This window comes from Pseudochaenichthys georgianus, chromosome 13 (assembly GCF_902827115.2).
Source record: "Pseudochaenichthys georgianus chromosome 13, fPseGeo1.2, whole genome shotgun sequence".
Taxonomy (NCBI): Eukaryota; Metazoa; Chordata; class Actinopteri; order Perciformes; family Channichthyidae; genus Pseudochaenichthys; species Pseudochaenichthys georgianus.
In genome coordinates this window covers 36,366,350-36,384,277 of record NC_047515.1, presented here as the reverse complement: position 1 = coordinate 36,384,277, position 17,928 = coordinate 36,366,350, and the positions used below count along the sequence as shown (strand labels likewise).

At 39.2% G+C, this 17,928-nt stretch overlaps 2 protein-coding genes across 3 annotated transcripts in view; one reads left to right on the top strand and one right to left on the bottom strand.

Annotated features, from left to right (window-relative positions):
• The window catches only part of sgcg (sarcoglycan, gamma), a 44,723-nt gene extending 41,578 nt beyond the window's left edge, over positions 1-3,145 (top strand). The window contains exon 10 of one of the 2 annotated variants that reach the window (XR_004553365.2): positions 2,798-3,145. The gene's annotated coding sequence lies outside the window, so the exon portion shown is untranslated. The remainder of the gene's footprint in view (positions 1-2,797) is intronic. The other variant, XM_034098065.2, reaches the window with a different exon arrangement.
• Positions 1-16,393, bottom strand: part of sacs (sacsin molecular chaperone) — a 32,485-nt gene extending 16,092 nt beyond the window's left edge. Inside the window, 10 exon segments of the mRNA XM_034098064.1 lie at positions 175-823; positions 826-1,647; positions 1,940-2,086; positions 2,564-2,675; positions 3,504-3,589; positions 3,667-3,757; positions 7,874-8,024; positions 8,769-8,879; positions 9,093-9,154; positions 16,269-16,393. Of these exon segments, the coding sequence (XP_033953955.1) occupies positions 175-823; positions 826-1,647; positions 1,940-2,086; positions 2,564-2,675; positions 3,504-3,589; positions 3,667-3,757; positions 7,874-8,024; positions 8,769-8,821 (2,111 nt within the window). The 5' untranslated portion in view covers positions 8,822-8,879; positions 9,093-9,154; positions 16,269-16,393.
• Positions 16,394-17,928: the final 1,535 nt, after the last annotated feature.

Sequence of the window (17,928 nt, the reverse complement as noted above, 5' to 3'; positions counted from 1 at the left end):
TTGTAATTATTTATATAGGCTTTTTCGATCAAAAATGTTCGGGATCGGTCAGGGGGGTACTTGGCTGAGAAAATGTTTCAAAGGGGGGTACATTACTGAAAAAAGTTTGAGAAGCACTGCTCTAGGCTAGCGTAAACAACTTGGCAGTAAAAATCGTTTTCACATTATATCTACCTGGGGTATTCTTCAGATGCAATGTAAACAGAGTCCTTCTCACTGACAGAAGATGAAAACGCCGTAAACGTCTCATCTTGCAGCGGCAGCAGCTCCAGTCCAATGAGTTCGCTGTAGTTCTCGTCACTTAATGCAAACTCCAACAACAGCAGCTTCTCCTGCGACGGCCCTTTGTGTTTGCACTTCCTGATCACCAGCCGCAGCAAAGATGGCGTCACTTTCATCACTTCGATGGACTCTGTCAAGACAAAGTCTACGGCGGCGGGCACCTTGGCCACCTGCGTCCCTGAGCTTTGGAGGTAGTTGATGACGGACTCTGAAATGTCCTTGTCTGCGTCCAGCTCTGAGAACACAGCCTGGTCCGGCCGGATCCAGCTGTCACTGAGGGAATAGATGACCTGCTCCTGAAGCAAGTCCTGAAACAGCGGCTGGATGATGGGTTTCCAGCGGGACTTCACCTGATTGGGATCTGGCCAGGCTCCATAGGTCCCTGCAGGAGATAATGGAAAGTCTTGGTCCTTTTTCGTCTGTACCCTTTTGATAGCCTCTGTGATGAGCATGTAGTAAGCCCTGGGGATGACGGTGATTATAAGCAGCTCGTTCCACAAAGCCGCCGGGTCCCTCCACTGGTCCACCTCCCGCCATTTATGCTCCTACGGTTGTCCGTGAGGCCGAAGAAGCCACTGACGTGCACTGGAAGCCCTGTCTCGCTCTCCTCCCCGGGTGGAAGAGGAAGGAAGCAGAAAGCTCGTCCTGAGAATCCTGATGTGGCACCTTTGTCTTCTTCATTGATCAGAGTGAGAGGCAGAGCAATTCCAATGGTGGGCGTGAACTTCAAATCGTCCGCCAGAGAGTCCATCTCAGCACACATCCCTCTGCCGCCAATTCCGTTACACACCAGCCACGTCATCCTCTGAGTCTCTTTAGCCGTCTCATCCAGAGTCTCTATGCTCACCTGGTAAGTGACGCAGGTGATGGTGGAGCTGTGAACCCCGTTGCCGTAGCTGTCCACAGCCTCTCCCAGCGTATTCAGAGCGTTCGGCCTTTCTTCCTTATCCTCAGTATTCTCCATTGCCGTGACCTGAAACAACATGCGCTCTGTACCATCAGACTCACGCACATGCAAGGAGATCTTCTGCACACTCTTGAGGAAGAGGAGCACCGTGTCCGCGTCGGCTTTGAACGACTCAAAGAGCTCCAGAACTTTTTCCTTGTTGTAAATGTTGCCGCTGAGCTGGGAGGGTTTCAGACGGAGCGGGAAGCGGAACAACGTCCCGGGGAAGCTGCCATCTTTAAAAGTTGTCTCGGTGTTCCCGAAAATCCCGACGTAGGGAGTGAACTGGTCGGCCAGCTCTGTGATCTCCTTAATGTCCGTCTTCAGGTTCCAACACTGCCCCGACTCGTGCACTCCAAACAGGGTCTGGTGAGGGTCCAGCATGGCGATCTGGTCTCCGCTGAATATACAGGGAGCATCTAAACAGAAAGAGGAAAAAATACAAAAATATATAATAATAATACATTACATTAATATAGTGCTTTTCCTGGCGCTCAAGCAAGTAAAGAAGAAAAAAGTAAAAAGTGCTAAACTAGGTGGAATAAGGGCGAGGGGTTAGTGGATTAGGATTTGAAGGCCAGAGTGAAAAGGTGAGTTTTGAGGGATATAAAACTATCCTGGTTTCTAAACAATTATCACACGAGGAAATAGGATGTTCTGTAAGTAACAATGTGATGATAGAAACTATAAGCATGTCCGGACGGTCCTCACCTGTGATGTGGTAAACAGAGTTGAAGCCGATCCCAAATCGACCGACTTTCAGAGGGTCCTCTCTCTTCCGGCTCCTCGCAATCTCCTGAATGCCGTTCCAGTCCTCGTCCGTGAACACAGCATCATTGTAGACATATAGCGCCGTACCTGCAACAGTGCACAGTTGGCATCAGCAGCATCAACTCTGACGCCTTAAAAATATAAAAACCTTAATATATACCTAAAAATATAAAAACCCGAAAAAAATATAAAAGATTCCACGTTTTAATTAATTAATTTCCTTATTGATTCAATAAATACATTTGTTTTATTTCTTTTCTATTTATGTGGATATGTATTTATTCTCAAATTAACCTGCAGATTTATTTGATGATTAAGACTTTTTTTCCACATTTCTTTCTATTTTGTAATTATTTATTTAGTCATTTATTTATTATAACGACAGCTTTCTTCCTCCATTACAAAGAAGTGAAACACATATACAGTTACAGTGTAAAATGTAGTATTGAAATAATCCCTGTGACAGATGTTTCCACGGTATACAGTTCAGAGGATCAGACGCCTGCTTAATGATCCTTAATCAGATTCCTCCTAACGAGGTCTGTGTTCTCTGTAATTACCAACCTTGATGCTGAGCCATGTCAGGGGACCACAGCGACTCCACGCCGTACTCCGTCTCATCGTACAGGAACTTCACCTCGGTGGCTCCAGCATCCTCCGCATTTTGAATCAACTCCTACAGAGTACAACAAGGGTTGTATAGATATTGTATATATATTGTGTCTGCTTTCATAGTTAACATTAACTTCTTCTATATTAACTGAGGCTAATTTCATTTTCCCCTTGTTATTTGAATAGGAAGACCCTGCACTCAACTACAAGTGCTGAACACTGAACGATCGTCTCGACTCATCAAGGAGATCCTATCAACAGCCTGGCCAGGTTTAAGGGGACGAACAGGTTACATGTAATGGGTACAAAGAACTGTAACTGTATTTCCTTACAGTTGGATTATTTAGTGTACTTCTACTTCAGTAAAGGATCTGAATACTTCTTCTGCTACCTTGTTACGCGCACAATACAAATATTTTTTGGTGCATGCTATCATCCAAATAGCCTTTTAGTAAAATTAGCTCATTATTAAAGTGGATGAACCTTAGCCCTTCACCCTGCCAATGTTGCTACCATGTATCGTAATGTATAGCTGATGCCAGCAAGTAAAGCCAGAATAAAACATTGCACTTTGTTTTTCTGCAAGCTTAATATATTTCCTCCCTCCAGATCTTATGACATTGGGGTTTTTGACTCTAGCCTTTGCCTGGGAGGAATCTCTAAATGAAACCTTGGAAATGAACCCGATTCTGATTCACATATCAGGTTACAGACTCCAAGCTTTTGCATGTATAAGACAAAGTACAGACAAGGTTTATTAAATATAGAATACATATTTACAAATAAGGTTCAGGGTTTAGGCATATACAAGTTAAATACTTAGGAAATTGACATCGAAAGAAATAATGCAAAATGTCTGTTAATAATAACGTAGCGTAATAGGCCTACTTACTTTGAGAATCTGTCCGCCTTCAGGGTACCTCCTCAGAATATCTTTCAGAAATTCGACGAGTGGTGGTGTAGTCTGTCCAAACCTGCCTGTAAAACCCAAACTGAGTAAGCCTCACTGTAGAACCTTTTTTTTTTTTTGCAGACATTTTGTGCTTTATTCCTACCTCCTCCTTTGAGGCCTCTTCCCTCCAGAGTAACGGATATCTCTGGGCTTCCAGCCGGCACCAATTCCCCGATCTGCACACTGTCCTCCAGCTGGGATGTGGAGTAAGCACATCATTTAACAAGAAAAAATGTGCTTTATTTAAGAAGAAAAATTATTTAAATGGTCTGTAAGGTGACAACAAATGATGTATTGACTCAATAAAACAATGAAAGTGAAGTAATTGCTTTGGGAGACTGTAACCAACTGTCCTGTATGGTAGGGCTGCTCAATTAATCGTATTTTAATCGCAATTACGATTATGGCTTGCAACGATTACGAAAACAACGTAATCGATTATCTTTTTATTATTATACTTTTTTTTTTTTATTGGTTTTTCAGTTGAATTATACTTAAAGTTCAGGGTAATCAACTGTTAAAAACATACTGTTCACATTTTTCTCCAATAAATTGATGTTTTCAAAGTAAATGGATAATCGTTTTTTAATAATCGTGATACCTTATTGACCAAAATAATGGAGAGTATGATTTTTGCCATAATCGAGCAGCCCTACTGTATGGTGACAGATATATTTTAAATAAGCTCTAACACGCTTGATGTGCTAAGGGGTGGGACATCTCTAAGCCGTTGACCAATCACAACAGAGCCGGCCAGCTAACCAATCAGAGCAGACTGGGCTCTGGTTTCAGACAGAGGGTGAAAAGAGGTGCAGGCAGTATGAGAAGAATAAAGACCTTTTTGAACTTTAAAGCATGGAGACATGTCACAGTAGAGTCACAAAATACAGATATGAACCTGAAGATGAGCATCATATGACCTCTTTAACATAATTATGAAGCTTTCAGTAGCAAAGGAAATCTGGTATGTCCGGACAGTCATCATTTCTATCATAAACTCTTTACTATATTACTTAATGCACTCATAACACTGGAAGTGATTGTCCATCAACATTAATGTGTCAACAGCATCTCACCCCAGCCACTGTAAAATCTTTTGTCCTGCATTATTGCACACATTAATGTGAAGGACAAATCTTTCCCTGGTGCATCTTTCAGAACGGATGATGCTGCCAGGTGGGGCTTCTCAAGGTGACCGTGTGACCCGCTGCACTCAGCAGTAGGGGTGGGTATCGTTTGAAATGTATCGATTCCGGTTCTGCTTATCGATTCCTGTTCTTATCGATTCCCCGTTTCGATTCCAAAATTGTAAAAGAAAGAGGTCAAACGTTTAGATAACAAAAATATCTTTTTTCTTTTAAGCTTTAACTGACATTTTTACAAATAAAAAAATATACATGCAATACAAATGTATTGCACAATAGCTGTGCTTTATTGTAACTGAGCTATGCCTGTGGCAAGCTATTAACAGGCATTACACTGTGCCTTGTCTTTTCTTTTTTAGTGTAGTGGAGCCTCACTTCAGAGCGTTTACCGCGACCCATCTTTGGTGTTATGAAGTGACTGAGCTCGTGAACTGTCTACTGGAGGGCGGGGGAGCCTCGCTGCGGGGCAACTGTGGACCTCTGTCGCCTGTCAGCGCAATTTACATGATGCCGTTTAAAAAAATCAAGGGCGGTGCCGGCCGGCTCGGTACGCTGACGGCCGGCACCGCCCTTGATTGAACGACCGACCGTTCTGTGATTCTCCAGAACACACAGATCTGGCCAGTCCCCTATGTATTCCACCAGGTCACCGCAGCGCTGACGGACCCGGTGGAATTGTTGAAAAAGGGTTTTATTTTTCATACTGCAGCACCTCTTTTCACCCTCTGTCTGAAACCAGAGCCCAGTCTGCTCTGATTGGTTAGCTGGCCGGCTCTGTTGTGATTGGTCAACTACTTAGAGATGTCCACCCCTTAAACTCCCCCTGTCTTTGGTTGTCTCTCTCTGTATCAATATAAACTAGTGTAATGCAGCGATTCACCTCATTCTGAATGTTTTATTTCATTAGAGAGCACTCACACACAAGCCTTTATTTTTGACGAATGCTTTTAAAACTCAAAGAGAACAAGCCTAACTTGCCTTCTAAAAGGAAAATACAGTTCGGCTAACAGTGTGTGCCTCCCACATCCGACTGCAGCACATTTTAATTGCATTAGACAGAGCAAGGCAACTTGAACCCCTTATCTGGAGGGAACCATGGGATTCCTTTTTTATATTGTTTTTTTCTCTGACAAACAGTTTACATAATATAGTTCTAATAGCCAGAAGATAATGAACAACTTGAAATATTGTTTGATTTAAAAGTATTCTGACCTCGTGGTTAGCTTGCAGCTAATAGAAAGCTGCAGGAATGAGTCCTAAAACCCGGAAATGAGTCAGCATTTTTCCACTTCCTTTCCCTTGGTCTTGAAATGAATGGTTTATTGAATGTGTTTTTGGTTGTTAGCCTGATATAAGGTCTGTGGTTAACACAGGCTGAAGAGATGTTAACGTTTTATTCTACGATATAAAATAAGTTAGTAAATACCAGCTGGAGAATTAAAAAATGCCGAAGTGTCTAAATCTCTAAATGAGTGACTAAACGTGATCATGCTCACATTAGCCGCCTTTAGCTTAGCGGTGGTGACGTGAAGTCATGTGATCGTGCTGTAGTTCCTTTATAGCCTAATGTTAGCTTTTTATTTCAAAAATGTTAACGTGGTGTTAATATGTGGAGATTATCCTGCTGAACAAAACATATGAAGCTCAGTGCAAGTTCTTTCAGGAAGACTGGTATATATTCACTCCGCAGCTGCTTATAATCAGCTCATCACGGGCTTCCTGCTAACCTATTACATCCAATCTCAGCAGCCAATCATCGTGCTGCAGCCAAACTTCAAAATGGTTCTCCTCTCTCCTGCAGTCAGCTGTGATTTCAGGTGTTCATGCTGCCGACCACCTCCTCCCCATCCACCTCCTTTCATCACATCCAGTGCCAGGAGAGCTAATCCAAAGACCTCATCACATCCCCTCTTCATCCCATCTCCTCATCAAATCCAGATCTTCAGCATCATCACCAGTGTCTAGACCCCGTGGGTTCCCTATGCTCACGGCTGCATTTCCCCCTTTAGATATACGATTTCAGGATCGGGGTCTAATCGCCAAAGACTTAACATTTATCATATGGCATGTGTCAATAAATGTTCTTTAAACAAAATGAAGTCTCTCCTGATTGAAATATATTTATAGTCCAAAATCTGAACCGGGAAGATGCTGCCTTCAGGGTCGGCCTACAAAAATACGTCATCACTGCACCACTCTATTTCTGCGCATGGGATCAGTGAGGGCTTCAGAGAACTTACCACCACCTGCTGCTCTCCATCAGCTGAACCCCGGGACAACTGCAGTTATGTTGGGACACACACTGACACACCCACAACAAGAGCCTCACAACATCTATCTGCCTCAATAATAACCTATTATCCGATATACATTACTGATACAAAATCTGACATATATAAAGCTGTGGGAAAAATAACTACACATTGTATCCAAAAAATATAAGCCAATAAATAGAAAATCATTTGTTTATCATTACATTTGTTTATTGTTATTAGGTCTTGTTTCATATGTTAATAATGTAGTAAGTATACTACTGCCTTTTATTTAATACTCATGAGGTTATGTTGCAGTATGAGTCAGATCATTGCAGTCACCCGAGCTGCTTTGTTTATCACCTCTGCATTACTCTGAAGGAATCCAAGTACACAGTCAACATAAAATAAACAGACGACCATAACAAAGTTAAAATCAGTCATATGCTCAATAACAACATTAAAAGAGTTCAATTATTAGTTCACAATTAAACATGTGAGGAAAACTTGGTTCACAGCCTCAATGAATGAAAGCTCTGTGAATGTTTTAGGTCACATGATCTGTCCTGCAGTTATAGCATGCTGCTGCTGAACATTATCTACAATCACAGAAATCACACATTCTCTCTTTTCTTATATGTGTAAGTTTGAATGCCGACCTGAAAGTTAGTATAGCAAAGAGAGAGCAAATGGGATTTCTCCATTGGAATTCAGAATAAAACAGAAAATAATCTCTGAGTCAAACAAATAGTCGTATTTTATGTCGTAGAACAAAACGTTACAATCGCTTCAGCTTGTTTTAACCACACACCTTATTTCATAATAACAACCAAAAACACTTTTGCATAAAATGCAATTTGGTAAGTATAAGTGGTATATGTATTATGCCGTTATGGCTGAGGGGGAAACGTACCACTCTCCCATTGTGAGTCAGTTGCTGCTCTGTGACGGGCAGGTCTGTCTCCTCGTACAGCAGCTGTTTGACTTCCTCCACACATGTGCAGGGAGACACCTGGTAGCACCTCAGACCCATGTACTCATGACGAACTGTCAGCCGAGGCAACCTGAAGAACAGAGGTACACATTTAGTTTGAAGTTTGGAGGAAATTATGAATTGTGTTGGGTGTTGGTAGACCTTTGGAATTACTAACAACATCATAAGAATACACTTTACAATCTAAAGACTTTCTTCTCTGATTTGTATTCATTTGTTGGTACAGTAAAGACAGGAAACTAGGGAGAAAGAATATGGGGAATAGGGGTTGGTGCAGTTATATCGTTTGTGTCCACTAGGAAACTAGGTTGAAGCCTTTGTTTAAAATGCTTTATGGAGTCTACATTAATATTATGTGTAAATAAAAGTGGCACAAAAAATACTTTTCAACTCCCAAGACCCCCAGTAAACCGGATTTCTTTCCCTTTTCTATATGTTTACATTAAGAAATAAGAGCATGTATTTTTACAGTAGAAGCAGATCACTCTCAAAATCAGTCTTTTGGATTAGGAAAATCGTATTTATGTGCCTCTCCACACAGACATAATCAAACATATTCTTGCTTATTCAGCAGCAGGACACTGGACCCAAGCAGCCACAGTGCTGCATAATAATTCACTGGGGTGGGTGTGGCTGACTGCACAGGATGCTTGAAATGCAGCCCATAATAAACACTACTGGACCAGTAGTGCCTTAATGTAATATACAGACCCTATAGGCTGACAGTATGCTGGTGTGTGCCTGGGAAATGTTGTTATTCTTATTTTCTATTTGAACAGTGTGGAGGAGAGCCTTTCCCGCAGTAAAAACTTACCACGGGTCTGGACAGTTAGCCATCTCGTTGCTGCAATGTGTCCCAACACACATACACACTCATGGGACTATCTTCTGCACTGAGCGCATGAATACACCACCCGGAAAACGGCTGTCGTGAAAACAAGAAGAAACCCGTTATTTCCCTCAAAACACCTGCCTGATATACAGTCTACACAGTGATGCAACCCTGGTTTAGTAATTTATACAAAACAAGAAGACATTTCAAAATCAAAGAGTTGTGGTGATTATGGATAAGAGGCTTTATTTTAACCTCCGGTGATTTTGTTTAGCCTCTTTCGGGAGAGTTATCCCTAATACTCACTTAGATTTGTCCGGTTAACGGTCCTCTCAAAAAGCGGATACATCTCACGACAGGCTGTGTTCCTGGAAACAATAACAACAACAACAATATGAAGGGAAATGGTTTAATTCCCCCTCAACAACATACTAACTCCTTCAAAGGCGATGTTCTAATAATAATGAATTACCCTCAGTGTGAGTGAGCAAAAGCGCTGGAGGCGAAGCGAGAGGTTCCCTCTCGGTTACTTCCGGGTTGTCTTAAAGCCCGTCAGCCAGAGTCTGGCAGTAAATACCGATTGCCTTTGAGCTAGGAGTCAACAAAGGTCTATTAGGTAAACTAATATAAATATATATTTTCTTTGAGAGGTTTATTTTGTATTTAAGAGGCATCTTCTACGACGCTTACACTAATATTGACTGTTGATACTTTTGCGCATGCGTAGTAAGGCAAAGCGAGTTTATTTCGTCCAACACGTTCCAGTGCTTAACATAAGTATATACAAAACTAATAAAATAGGACAACTCTTAAAAGATACAAAATAAACACTGGGAATATAGTAGATTTAAATAGTTGCGGAGGTATAAGAATTACAAATATTTCAACAAAAATATATGGTTGAAAAGAACAAATGTTTATTATATATATATAAATGTTTATTCATTGGGATAAACTCCTTGATATGCACCATCTCGCTTTCAAGGGGGTCCCGACAATAGCAACAACTTACAGACCTACATAAATAAAAAGACAAAATGCAAAACATGACACACAAGACAAACCACATACAGTCTGTTAAGTACAATTCAAGCAATGCATACAATCATTACAATTTGAGAGACAGTCGAGCAAATCAGTTTAATCAATATCAGTTTCATTAATAACAAGTACAGACCAGTTGAAAGTGAGATGATAATGCATGTTTAAACATACCCAATGATGCAAGAGATCTAATAGCAGCAGGTAAAGTATTCCAGTCTGTTGGGGCTTTGAAAATGAACGCTCTTCTGCCAATCAATTTTTTTGCAGAGGGGACAGAGAAATAAATCTGAACTCAATGTCTAACTTGATGATTTGACGAGTAGGGTACGAAATACTGCTTTAAATAAGGGGGATAGTTAAGATAAATGCATTTAAATATCAGCTGAAGCCAATGCGTGTGTCTTCTTACATTTAAAGAAGGCCATTTAAGTTGGTTATACATTGTGCAGTGATGTGTACGAAAAGGACAACCAAGAACAAATCTGCATAGTCTATTGTAGGCTATGTTGAGTGGAGCAAGATCTGATTTATGTGCATTTTGGTAGACAACATCACAATAGTCCATAATCGGAAGAATAAGTTGAGAAGCAATTCTCTTTCGGACACTGAGCGTAAAACAATTGCGAGAGCGGTGTAAAACACCGATTCCGTAATTGATTTTTTGTATTACATGCTTTATATGTAGTTTAAATGAAAGTTCTGAATCTAGCCATACACCAAGATATTTAAAGTTATCAACTGTATGCAGAGAAGTGCCATCCTTACATGTTATTACTACATTAGGTTTGGATTTGAGCTTCTGCCTGGTAACAAAGACCATGATATAAGATTTTGTTTTGTTAAGCAGTAGTTTATTGTGTGATAGCCAGTCCTGTAAGATATTAAAATCCGATTGAAGAGAGATCTGAATTTGTGAAAAATCAGATTTGGATGTATATATGACAGTGTCATCAGCATAAAGGTGAGTACAACAATTAATGAGACAAGAAGATAAATTATTTATGTAAATAGAGAACAGAAGTGGGCCCAGAGTTGATCCTTGGGGTACACCCTTTTGTTGGATCAACAGGTCAGACTGTTTTCCATTAACAACCACACATTGCTTTCTACTGTGAAGGTACGAGTTAAACCATAACACTGTATTATTAGAAAGGCCAATGCCGTGAAGTTTATCCAAGAGCAGATATCGATCAACGAAATCAAAGGCTTTTGTCAAGTCAATAAAAATGGCACCTGTGAGTTCACCATCATCTGCAGCAGAGTACAGGTACAAGTCATTCGTAAATGTAAGTAGGGCAGTTGTTGTGGAGTGATTATGCCTGAAACCAGATTGAACTGGAGATAAAATATTAGAAGTATTGAGATAATGTGACAGTTGATTATAAATAATTTTCTCCAAAACTTTGGAAATAGAACAAATTATAGAGATTGGTCTATAATTATTTGTATCAAGTAAATCACCACCTTTGTGCAGTGGAATGATGCGTGCACATTTCCAAATAGTCGGCTACTCACAGGTGGACAAAGACAGGTTGAACAAATCATCAAGTGGGTACATGAGAATATGGGACGCCAATGTTATGAACCTGTTTTCTATACCATCGAGTCCTGCACTGCCATCCACTTTTAATTCAGTGATAGCATTATGAACTTCGTGTGGTAGAATATTCTTAAAAGAAAAAGAACTGTTGCAGTATGAGTTACTATTAGAAATACCAGTCATCAAATAGGAGTCAGATAGTAGTGTGGAACATACATTAGCAAAATGCTGATTAAATATTTGGGCAATGGATAATGGGTCATGAATTATTGTATCAGCAGTTCTTATTTTATTAATAGAATGTTTACCTGATTTATTTTAAATAGATTTAATTTTAATCCAAAATTGCTTGGGATTCTTAAAGTCCAATATGAGAGATTCTTTATAGTAGTTTGATTTAGCATTTCGGGTTTTGGTTTTACTCAGATTTCGAAGATGCCTGTATACTTCCCAATCCGCTATAGTTCTTGAATGACGATATATCGACCATGCTTTATCCCTTTCCCTAAAGAGACTGATGAGTTCAGAATTGATCCAAGGGAGATGTTGACCTTTGACCTTAACCGTTCTCACAGGTGCATGTTTGTTCATGACATCAGTGAGCTCTTTATGCAGAAAATCCCAAGCATCTTGTACAAAAGGTATTAGTTGAAATCTGTCCCAATTAAGGGCAACAACATCATTAATAAATAAATCAACATTCCATTTTTTATATTGTCTGATTTTGACTAGTTTTGAAGGTAGTTTAATTAATTAGATATTCCATACGCAATAAACAATTGAATGATCGCTGAAGCAATCCGACATGACACCAGCTTTTAGGATTCTGTCAGGGTCTGACACCAGTATCCAGTCAAGCAGAGATTGGGTTCTAAGAGTGATACGAATTGGCTCATTAATTAGCTGTTTAACATTTAGACTACTGAAAAGTTTTTTCTCTCTATCAGATGATTTATCCAACCAATTTTTGTTGAAATCACCAAGCAAGATTATTTCATTTCCACAGGAAATGGAGTTGATAGTGTCAATTATGTGGTTAAAAGACTCTGCAGGTGAAGAAGGTGGCCTATAGATGCTACCAATAGTTAAGCATTTATTTTAGGTCAGAGAAGACATAAATAGCCACACCTCCACCCCTGCTGCATCTATCAGATCTGTAAAGCAAATTAGTTGTGATTTGTAGTTCACTATCGGAAATGTTACTATTAAGCCAAGTTTCAGAGAGTGTGATGATTTTAGGTTTATGTAGAACAACCCATATCCGAAGTAAATCAATTTTGGGCAATAGACTCCTGATATTCAAATGAATGATTTGTATACCCTTTAATTCATCCAGTCTGGAAATAATAGCAAATAATGTTCCCGTCACTTGTTACGCATAAATGTGATTCATGATTGAAAAGATTGCTAGATCCAACCATTAATGTAAAACAAACATACAAAACATTCAAACACAAAAGATCTGCAGAGAATAAAAACTGAAAGCTGATTCTACATGTTTTGTTCTGTTCCCGAGGATATAAGAGCTCTGCATGGCTTGTGAAAAAGCAGCATATGAGAGATTTAGTTTGGCCTCAAACTATTCAGTGGTCAACAATAATATGAATAGTATTTTTGAAATCATGTATTTGATTCACAGGGAGCAACTACAAAGCTTTAAACTGGGGTACTGGTTCCACTTTCTTTTTTTGTGAGCATTTTTGATAAGCTGCAGTTGTCTTATTTCCTTTTTGATTTTTACATCAGCCAGTAAAGACACTGTTACAAACATTACATTACATTACATTGCATTTAGCTTACGCTTTTATCCAAAGCGACTTACAATAAGTACATTCAACCAGGAAGATACAAACTTGAAGAAAACAGAATCATATCAGGTTTCATAGAGCCAAATATTTCAAGTGCTACTTAACTGGCTATAGATAAGCCAGTCCTTTATTAGTATATAAGTGCTTTGTTAGCAGTTATTTGTTAGTAATTCTATCGCTCAAACAAATGTAAAAGACAGGAGTCCTTTAAGACAAGCTATATTTATTATTAAATATGTCATTCTGTCGATATGAACATTGACATTTAGTCCAGACATTGACCTATAGAAGATTTCTGACAAGTCTTTATTCATTAATTTACATTTTAAAAGTTGCATACTTCAGCTAACTCTTTGCTATGGGCCAGGCATTTGAACTATTTGTTGTTTGCTGTTCATCTCTGCACTATTGTAGACTGGGTGCGAGTTCATCTTCAATTCATTTATTGAGCGGGAGGCTGTGGCTCAGTGGATTTAGTTTAGTTTATTTATTTATAGTGTCGTGGACAGTCCCCATCGATGAACTGTCACAAAAACAGTAAATGGAGCAGCTTTAGCCGACATGGCTAATATCCAGCTGTTGTCCCCGGCCAGATGGTAATAGACACCCTTAAAATCACAATATATCAACAGCATTAGTTGGAGAAAAATATAAAATAAAATAAAAAGGATGAAGGACAAGTAGATACAGTCAAAAGGATAAGAGAGGATAAAAGAGAACAATAAACAACACACGTTACTACATACAGTACATGTCACATATAGCACATCACAATCACATAACAGAAACGAGGGGCAACATCCATGATCACAACATGTAACACAACATGTAACACACACGCGATATTCAACACAGACTAGTGTGTACAGGTCTCAGTGAACCATGTTTTTAAGTGAGCTGTGAAGGTGGTATGTGTGTGTATGTCTTTGATTTGAGTGGGTAGAGAGTTCCAGTTTTGTATTGCTCTGACCGAGAATGATGACTGACCAAAAGTACTCTTCCTGAATGGGACTGATAGGTCGCCACGTGTGGATAGTGTGCTGGACTTGGAATCAGGGGGTAGCAAGTTCGAGTCCCACTGCAGTCAGCATGTCGTTGTGTCCCTGGCAAGACACTTCACCCCAAATTTCTCTTGTGGGGATTGTCCACAGTATTGAATGTATTAGATTAGATTAGATTAGATTACTTTATTGTCATTACAAAAATGCAAGCACAGTGTAACGAAATTTAAGGAGGGTCTAACCAGAGTGCAAAACAGTCAGTTACATACACAATTATCAGAAGTATGTACAAAATAAATGATACAAAAATAAAGGTAAATAGATGGGAAATGTATAAATAGGAATAAATACACAGATAATAATAAATACAGTGAATACAGAATTGCGCTTCAGCACAGCACACGACAACAACTAGGCAGTATGGGACAGCGTGGGGTTCATTGTCAGCAGTCTGACTGCTGAAGGGAAGAAGCTGCGCGTAGTCCTGTTTGTTCTACCCGGGAGGCTGCGGTAGCGTGTCCCAGAGCGGGTGCCACGTAGGGGGATAAACAAGACGCTTTGGATAAAACATGTAATGTAATGTCATTTAAAGTCACACTTCTGCAGAGACTATATGAAAAAACAAAGTGGTCTCACTCCGTCCTATTAAACTGGTGCAGTGTTCCAGAAGTACATTTATTGATAACTGCAGCTGGAGCACTGCCCAGTTCTGGGTGGGCTTGAACCATCTGTTCAAACAATGGGCATCTGTGCTGAAGGGTGATTTATAGACGTTAGTGCTGCAATCATTTCAATTTTCGAGGGGATGTCAATTTGAGGGTAGAAGGATATGCTTCCATTTTTATAAATACATGAATAAATAAAAATAAATAAATAGGGAGATAAATAAACTGGGGAAGTGAATAAAAACAAAAAAATATCTGAACAGAAAATAATACATTTGGATGTATTTAGAATGAAACATTTTTAAAATAATTGGTTTTATTTTTCTATTTATTTATTGTTATTTTACTTTGCAAATGTATTTATTTTTGATAATAACCTGTAGCCTATTTATTGTTTCTATACATATTTCTTGATTGATATATTGACTAATTTATAGATTTGTGTTTTATTGTATATTGAAATAAATACAAACAGTGCAGAAATGTCTATTTTTTGAGGGCAGAAGAGCATGGAGATTTTAAAGCTTGAATACATTGGAACACATAAGGAGATGAATAAACAGGGACATTAATAAAAACAAACATTTATTGTAAACAGAAAACAATAACTTTAGATTATTTTAGCATGAAAAAAGTCATGCAAAAATGTAATAAATCAAAAATAACAGCCTGCATGTCAACATTTATTTATATAGTATGTTTTTCTCTGTGTAGATGGCACTGCAGGTTGCAAGGGTGAGACACATTTCCCCACCAGTGCTTGCAGGTGCATTACTTTGATTAGCCTAAGCAGCTTATTTCGCGGAATTCTGGGACTTGTAGTCAGAACACCAAAAGAATGAGAGGCCGGCATGCACACTGCAGTGATGCGCACATCAACTTTGCTTTAACATCTCCATGAAGCTGAGCAGCCATTGGTTAATGCTCTGGATGTATTAGATTAAAACCTTGTACACTACATTAGAGCATCATATTCAAATGCAAATATCCATATAATGTGATGCTGACTGTCTATATAGCATGTTCAGACATTGATAGGCTATCTGATGCATACAACAATTATTTTATGTTTTCGTTCAAAGTGGTGCAATGTGGGGAAAACCAGCAGTATTACGTAGAAAAGTGACATCATCTCCTCAAAGTCAAGGACTCCCGGCACCATAAAACACCATGATGGGTTTCCTAATATACATCCTCTGAACATCATATGCAATTTAAAAAAACTCTTAGAAGTCAAAACTCCAACAATAAATATGCAAAAAATACGTCACTCACCAGAGTACGTCACTGTCAGCAATCCCAGGCTATAGCTAGCCTACATTCCCTCAATCATTTACATCCAAATGTTTTGCTTAAAATATCCTTCTGCAACACCCGGGTACATCTTAATGCCGCATTGGAGAGAGGGAGACAGAGATACTTACATTACCAGCAGGCTGGCAGCAGCATCACTGCCGCATCTCTGTCCTCTGCACCGCACACAACTTCCTGTAAACCGTAAACATGACAAGAAAAGGTACCCAACGTGAACACTTCAGAGATTTAGGTTTGCATGGAATATGTCTTCAGTTGAGATGTCTAACAATCGCGGACAGTTTCATATACTGCAGGATTTTAGAGCACAGGTCTCTTAAAGGGACAGCTGTCGTGTAAAGCCCCGATGGGACTCAGCAATACGGGCTGGTCGACGAGATTAGAATTCACTGACAAGAACCAGTGGTGGATTGTTACTAGGCTACGTAGATTTACTCAAGTAGGCCTACTACTGACTGTACTTAAGTACAATTTTGAAGTACTTTACTTTAGGAATTTCCATTTAACGCGTCTTTATAGCCTACTTTTGCTACTTTTATTAAACAGCTTTAGTGACTTTTTAGATTTTGCATTTGAAAAGTTTGAAAATAATGCAACTCTAAACAATATATTTGTGGACTAACTGTTCAAGTTACAACTTACAATTATACAAAATATTACAAAAAGTTCTTAAACAGGCCATATTCTGCTTTTTACGGTTCTCCCTTTCCTGAAGTGTGTTATAAAGGTGCATGTAAATGGTTTTCAAAGGCTACAATCCCTTCACTCCATAGAGAGTTCCTGTCGCCCACACTCTCAGGGGGAAAAAAGAGAAGGTATTCAGTCTTGATTTAAGAATAACAAGTTGCAGTGGACCAGCAGTTCTCTGGTAGTTTATTCAAGAAGACTAACAAATAAATAATGACACCAATGTGCCAGTAGATGGAGACAACTGCAAGGCTGAAGTGTCTAACTCAGAGAGGAAGAACCTTTGACTGCAGTATACAGACCATGATACAGACAGACTCATGTCAGAGTGACATTCAGATCACCAGTGCACAAATCTAACCTCAACATAAAATACATACATGCATTTTAACAATAACAGTTAAAAACAGACATAAGAATATGTTAATGCAACTGCCACAGTGTAAAATATTCATTACAAACAAATAAAGCTGATGAAAAGGTTAGAGTCTTCAATCGGCCCTATTCTGCACTTTGTGGTTTTCCCTTTCCTGTAGAGTGTTATATAGGTTTGTGTGCATGTAAATGGTCTGCAAAGGCTAAAATCACTGTGTTCCCTCCAGAGGGAGTTTCTCTCCCTGCCTGAATTATTATTGGATTATTGTTTACTTCCGTAATAAGGTGACATATGTAACACTTGCGCTTATATTGACTAGAGCTCCAACACATTGTACGGGACATGACCTATCACAACAGAGCCGTACTAACCAATCAGAGCAGACTGGGCTCTGGTTTCAGGGTGAAAAGAGGTGCTGCAGCACAGGCAGTATGAGCAAAATAAATAGCTTTTTGGACATTAAAGCATGGAAACATGTCACAGTAGAGACACAAAGTACTAATATGAACCTGAATATGAGCATAGTAGTGCCCCTTCAACTCGACACATGATGTGTTAATAATAACTTATTTGTGGCATATTTCACAACAAGAGACATGTGAATAAATAAACTAAGAAACAGCTAATTACATTTGCAAAGTAGTTACATTTTAAAGTAGACTGCTTGAATGGATGCAAAACATGCCCAGACATGTACAGTAATTGTC